This window comes from Corylus avellana, chromosome ca3 (genome assembly GCF_901000735.1).
Source record: "Corylus avellana chromosome ca3, CavTom2PMs-1.0".
Classification (NCBI taxonomy): Eukaryota; Viridiplantae; Streptophyta; class Magnoliopsida; order Fagales; family Betulaceae; genus Corylus; species Corylus avellana.
The window spans coordinates 12,174,190-12,181,002 of record NC_081543.1 but is presented as its reverse complement, the minus strand read 5'-3'; the positions used below and the strand labels follow the sequence as shown (position 1 = coordinate 12,181,002).

The 6,813-nt window shown below is 33.6% G+C and overlaps 1 protein-coding gene across 1 annotated transcript; it reads left to right on the top strand.

Moving 5' to 3' along the window:
* The first annotated feature begins 1,206 nt into the window (after positions 1-1,206).
* On the top strand, positions 1,207-3,582 carry LOC132174656 (rust resistance kinase Lr10-like). Its single transcript, XM_059586293.1, has 3 exons — positions 1,207-2,032; positions 2,299-2,325; positions 2,404-3,582. Exons 1-3 carry the CDS (start codon positions 1,348-1,350, stop codon positions 3,516-3,518), a joined length of 1,827 nt encoding a protein of 608 aa, XP_059442276.1. The 5' UTR covers positions 1,207-1,347; the 3' UTR covers positions 3,519-3,582.
* The last annotated feature ends 3,231 nt before the right edge of the window (positions 3,583-6,813 follow it).

Here is a 6,813-nt window from a genome sequence, read left to right as displayed (position 1 = left end):
CATGAGATATCAACATAAAATGATCTGCTTATTAGAAAGGGGAAAAAAAGTTCAATCTGCTTGCAAAGATTAGCATACTTATGTTAGTTAAAGTACGATCTTCTAATTGACATAGGAAAAAGGGTTGTTACAAAGTGAGATTTTCCTACTCTTATTTAAATGGAAAAGAGAATGAGATATCTCATGAAAATGCTTTGAAATACGAGACGAGAAGCAAGTAGCAACTACTTTGCCTAAAATGTATACTCTAAAATTTGCACATTATCATCATTTCAAAGCATTCCAACTTTAAAAAGAAGATAAATCTAAGCTAATATAAAAAATAATACTAGCAAAGTTCAAATTATTATTATTATTATTTTTTTTAAAATGCTCATACCCCCCACCACCCCCCACCCCTTTTTTTTTTTAATGCGGGGAAGAGGGGAGAGGGAAAAGTTACAAAAAAAATAAAATAAAATAAAGGCAACCGAGCCAACTCTATAATAGTTGAAAATATGTCAAATAATTAGAAAATATGTCAATTAATAATTAGGATCTCTCTTGAGAGATATCCTAAGGCCATAAATGAAACATATGTCACATTGATAGAAATAATAATAAAATATTCTATATATTTTAAATTTAATTAAAAAAATAATAATAAGAAGTTTACAAAAATAATAAAATATTAAGGGATGGTCGGACCACCCCAGTTGGGCTTGGGGTGGCCCAACCACCACCTGGGGTGTTTCGACTACCCTAAATTTATTTATTTATTTTTTCAATCTTTATTTATAATTTTTATTAATTTGGATGAAAATTTTTGAGTTAAGTTGAAATTTTTTGAGTTAAGTTGAATTGAGTTTAAAAAATTGCCAAACATGAATTTAGAAAAAATTTCAGTTTGAGTTGAAAAATCTTGCTTCCCAAACAAGGCCTTAGGTTATGTTTGGCAAGAAGCCAGACCGTAAACAAGACCCATGACCCAAAACTCAAAAAAGAAAATTTACATTTTTTTTTTTAAAATCGACTTTAATATTCTTATTTTTTACATCAAATCAATTATATTTTACCATATTCAAATAAAAAAATTATTACAAAACAAAATTTTTTCATTTTTTTATACAAAACATTCTTACTTTTTAACTCATATCAATCAAATTTGCTACCATATATTTCACCTCCAAAGTTCATTCCATTGCCAAACATAGCCTTGGGAAGCTGACTGTTCTTGGGTTCATACAGTCACCATTACTACATAAGTCCAAGTCCAAGAGAAGTTCATCCGAAATTTACTGGAGAAAGCCTAGCTATATATCTCTGAGAAGCATTCCAGAGTAGAGAGATTGGATATTTTGCTTAGAAATGGATTTCTCATACTTCTTGTTGTTTGTGGCTTTCATCATAGACCTTGGAGAATGCCAAAGTAATGGGTGTGCTGAATTGCCGTGTGGAGCTCATGGCCCAGTCATCCGATTCCCCTTCCGGGTTAACAGTCAGCCAGAGCACTGTGGGTATCCTGGGTTTCATCTCTCTTGCACTGATACAAACGATACAGTGGTTGAGCTGCCGAATTCAGTCAAGCTTTTTGTCAAACGGATTAACTACAAATATCAGGTACTTCAATTATATGATCCAGCTCATTGTATTCCAAAGCAGCTTAGGAGACTCAATTTATCTTCCTCGCCTTTCCAATTCGAAGTAGATTCCCCGTATTACAGCCTTTCAGACTTTGCCTTCTTCAATTGTTCCCCAAGAAAAGTAAAATTCGAGTTTATCCGTTGTCTTAGTAGCCCAAACCACCAGGTTTATGCCTTCAATGAAGGTAATGCCTTCAATGAAGGTTATGACTTAATGAAGTTACCCCTATCATCTTGTACAAAGATGTATACTCTTCCATCAATTCCAAAAACTACAGTACTCGGTGACGATGAGAAAAATCTTGAACTGCAATGGTCCAGACCAGTATGTGGACACTGTGAAGCAAAAGGCAAGAAATGCAGATTGAAGAAACATAGCACTGAATTAGAAACCGAATGCTTCCTCGAAGGTATTGTCTTCTCTCCAATTTCCACCTCTGTACTCAATTTCTTCATGTACAGTTTTCAAGCCAACGTGCATTCATTTCCACGCAAAAATAAAATAACTCGGGGAAAATCACTGCACAGTACCTTTAGCCCTCTTAGACGCCTACAACTTGACCTCAAGGGGTCTAAATTCAATATAACTAGGCTATTAGCAAGAAAATTTTAGCGAAAAATATTTATTTTTTTGGAAATATAGAATGAGAAGCTAATTATGTTAAATCTTTAACAGGTGCATTATCAAAGTTAGCGATCACTGGTGAGTTGTCTTGGCCATTCAAAATTCTTTTTTATTGAGGAGATGTAAACTATTGACTCACACATGTTTATTACGCAGGTATCACCTTAGGTTCATTACTATTACCACTAGCTATCTTTGCTCTCTACCGGTTATATACTTATGATAAAGTAGAAAAAGAACATCAAGCAAAGATCAACAAGTTTTTGGAAGACTACAGAAATTTCAAACCCACAAGATACTCCTATGTCGACATTAAAAGGATTACAAGTCAATTTTGTGAAAAGTTAGGTGAAGGAGCATATGGAATAGTATTCAAAGGAAAGCTTTCCCATGAAATTTACGTTGCAGTAAAGATCCTCAACACTTCTAAGGGAAATGGGGAAGAATTTATAAACGAAGTAAGAACAATGGGTACAATCCATCATGTGAATGTAGTTCGTTTGGTTGGCTTCTGTGCTGATGGATTTAGACGAGCTCTTGTTTATGAGTTCTTGCCAAATGATTCACTAGAGAAGTTCATATCTTCAACGGCCGCCAAGAACCCCATCCTTAATCTGGATAAGCTGCAAGATATTTCTCTTGGCGTAGCTAAAGGAATTGAATATCTTCATCAAGGATGTGACCAACGAATCCTCCATTTTGATATCAAACCTCACAATGTTTTGTTAGACCAAAACTTCAATCCAAAAATTTCTGATTTTGGTCTTGCCAAGTTGTGTGCAAAGGATCAAAGTGCAGTGTCCATGACCACGGCCAGGGGGACCATGGGTTACATTGCACCCGAAGTGTTCTCTAGAAATTTTGGGAATGTGTCTTCTAAAGCAGATGTTTATAGCTTTGGAATATTGTTACTTGAAATGGTCGGAGGGAGGAAAAATGTTGACATTACTGTTGAAAATAGTGGCCAAATCTATTTTCCAGAATGGATCTACAATGTCTTGGAACAAAAAGAAGATATACGAATCTTTGTTGAGGATGATGGAGACGCTAAAATTGCAAAGAAGCTTGCAACTGTAGGACTCTGGTGCATCCAATGGCACCCAATGGATCGTCCTTCCATAAAAGATGTTGTTAAAATGTTGGAAGGAGATGAAGATAAATTAATTATGCCTCCTAATCCCTTTGCTTCTGCTGGCCATGTAAAAAATAATGCAAATATACTAGTAGAACGTCAAAACCAGGAGTTAGAGGTCATCCCAGAATCAGAGTAATTGTTTGTATACATGGTGTATGTGATAATAATATTTTGCAATGATCTTGTACTCTTAAAACTTATTCATCTTGTCGATGTAAGGACTTCAAGTTTTTTTCTTTTATCAAACCTTAAAACATTTAAAAATAGATGTTGAAAAACTATAATCAATCATAAACCTAAATAAAAGATTAATTAATTTGAGGCGTAGGGTCACCACATAATCACGTTAAGAATTTCTATTACTTCTTACTTTTGTTTCATATAAATTGATATGTGAGAAATTTCATACAAATTAGCTTTTAAGACATGAATCTTTTGCATGTGATCATGTTTTTTTAGTAGTTTAAAAGAATTTGAAAAGTGGTATTTAATGATATATCATCATAGTTGACACATAATCATATTTAGTAGACTTTTTTATTATTATCGTACAACTATAATGATGTGACAGTGAATATCAACCATTAATTTTTATTTTTACAAGTGCCTTGTTGAGTTAAAGATTAATTTTTATTGCCACATTATTATAATTATTTGACAATCGTATGAAAGTGTACTAAATAGTATTAATCTAGTTAATATGTGTGCATTAATATCCTGATAATTGAGTACTTGACCTATATATGACCATGCGGTCAACACGTTTCCACTATGGTCTACATTATCTTAACCATCATTATTATTGATGCTGGGTCCTCCACTTCGATCGAGGACCTTTTTCTTCAACAAACTAAAAAGAAATAAAAATAAAAATAAAACCTTTTTTAGAGTCAAATTGGTAACAAAATTTTTGTCGGTCCAAATTATATGGTCTGCAAGAAATTAATTAGTCGTAGGCCCACCAAATTGCCGGAAATTTGTTTCACTTTATCTTTTCATAAACTTTTTAGGTCCCGTGGCATTAACTCATGTTGACACCAAGTCAATGGTCATCCATTAGGAACAGCGTGATGATGGAAAGGGGTACTTGTGGAGTTGTGAATATATTGAAAAGCCATTGGTAAATTATAATTTTCAAAGAAAATTCGTAGGGAAGAATGGTTTGTTTATTATCCACCACTTAAAAGGAAGGAGGAGGGCATCTTCGGTGCTGATTTTTCTACAACCGGGCCCATGAAAGGATCGATGATGGATGCTTTTAGTTAATAGGTGTGTGTGAATATCATGATAATTGATTACTTGACCGTGCGGTCAACACGTTTCCAGTATGGTCTACATTATATTAACCATCAATATATTATTGACATTTTTCTTTACAAAACTAGCAAAGCATACTTTTTACACCATTTATTTTGCTAAAAGTAGGCCTAGGCCCACACTATGAAAACAAAAAGAAACGCACCAATGGCACGAAACACGCTGGAGACATTGTCTTAATTCAAATTTTATGATGATATTATTAATTGAGTAGTAGTTTTAGGAAGTATGTGAACTTTTTCAAAATAACAAAAGCTAAAAAAAGATTGAAAAGTTTTTAGATGATAAATTTCAAAACAAATGTCTAAACAAAGTTATGTTATCTAAAGATGTTCAACACTCTTAAAAACACTACATATAGTTTCATTTATTTATATATTGGTTAACATGCTTTAAAATATTTCTTAAATGGTTTTAATTTCTATATAACCCTATAGCCTACCTTTTTAAAAATATATCATATTTCAATGGCGTAGAAATGAGACAACACTTCATGAAAACTCACGTTTAATAATTGAAGCTTATGGAATGTTCCTTAATTGAGGCTCATTACATGGACCAATTTCGTAATAATTTACTTACTAAATCTTAGACTTACGCAATTACTTTTTTTCACTTATGAAGCACTTCAGTATTTTGCAGATTAGCAAGTTGCCAGGATGTAGAATAAGAAATTCGCTGGGATGAAGATGCTGAGAGAATGACTCACACTATCAGGTTTGCTTAGATAGTTGTTAGTTATTATTATTATAGCAATGTTGTTTGGAAACTTTGAGTTTATAATGATGATACATAATTGATTAGTTGCCTCATATCACTTATTTTTGCTTTCCGCTATAGTATACTCTAATATTTAGTGTAACATGGTGTATTCAGCTAATCATCAGTTACTTAGTTTAATGAAACTGCAAAGTTGAGAAACAATTTTTTTTTATGGGTTAAATATCTTTCCAATATCTGTGGTTTGCACCAAAATCAAATAGCTACCTGAGTTTTTAAAAATGTTACAAATGGTACATGTGGTAAGCAAATAAACCTACTTGGTACTTCCATCAAGATTCTGTTAGGGTATTTAAAGGAGCACCACGTCACCCTTATACGTGGCATGGTACTTGTGGTTTCAAAGCGCCACGTGGCATGGTACCTAGGTTTTTGGGTGCTACATCATATTTTTTTTTTTTAAAAAAAGGAGAACGGGGGGTAGCTTCGGCCATCCCCAATTGGCGGTTGAACCACCCCCAACCGGCCCTTGGGGGCGAATCGTCCATCCCAAAGGGCCAAAGCCAATAAATTTTTTCTTTTTGACACTTCGGCCACCCTAGACCGCCGAAGCCACCCCTAACCTCCCAAAAGGGGTGGCCGGCCAGCCCATGTGTTTTAAATTTTTTTAAAACTATTTTATTAATTTATTATTATTTAGATTTTGATTTATTTTTTAAATATAAATAATTTTTTAATAATATTTTATTAGTGGCCTAATCCACACCGTTAGATAAAAATTAATGGTCCATATTAGAAATTTAATACCTCGAATTCCCGAGAAAATTCGAAGGGATCCGATCCCTTTCCATCACCATTACCTTGTCATACTATGTCTGTCGCCTTTAAGATAAAGTAAGACCATTATTGTGCTCGTGGAAAGGACGTTGCTCCTCATAGTAGCATGTTTTAAACCAAAACACGACTCTTGCTTTTTGACTGAGAAGCCAGAGCATTCATTCGGCTCAACAAATAGCTAAAAAATTGAGATAAAGCAAGACCATTAATGTGGTTGTGGAAAGGACGTTGCTGCTTAGTTGTGTTTTCAAACCAAAACGCGTCGATTGATAAAGCAAAATTGTTAATAATTTAGGTAGTAATTACGAGAGAGTTTATATATAATTCATTTATCTAAATAAATTTTAAGAATAATAAAAATGATATTTAGTCTACTAAATAGCATTGCTCTAGGAATAATGCTACATTTACTCTCTTACTTTTTGATACAATTTTTTCACCCATAGGTGGTTTTTAAAATTACATTTGATATGAGATGGTTTATTTACTTACTTGGGCGTGTAGGTCTCATAAAAATTGTCTCCAAGGTATAGCTCAATCGACTGTAGACCACGCCT

Bases quoted from the DNA above. Each gene is read 5' to 3' on its own strand.
- LOC132174656 (XM_059586293.1), top strand. From the start codon at position 1,348: ATGGATTTCTCATACTTCTTGTTGTTTGTGGCTTTCATCATAGACCTT. The intron at 2,033-2,298 runs GTATTGTCTTCT...AATCTTTAACAG, and splicing joins AACCGAATGCTTCCTCGAAG to GTGCATTATCAAAGTTAGCG. The intron at 2,326-2,403 runs GTGAGTTGTCTT...TTTATTACGCAG, and splicing joins ATCAAAGTTAGCGATCACTG to GTATCACCTTAGGTTCATTA.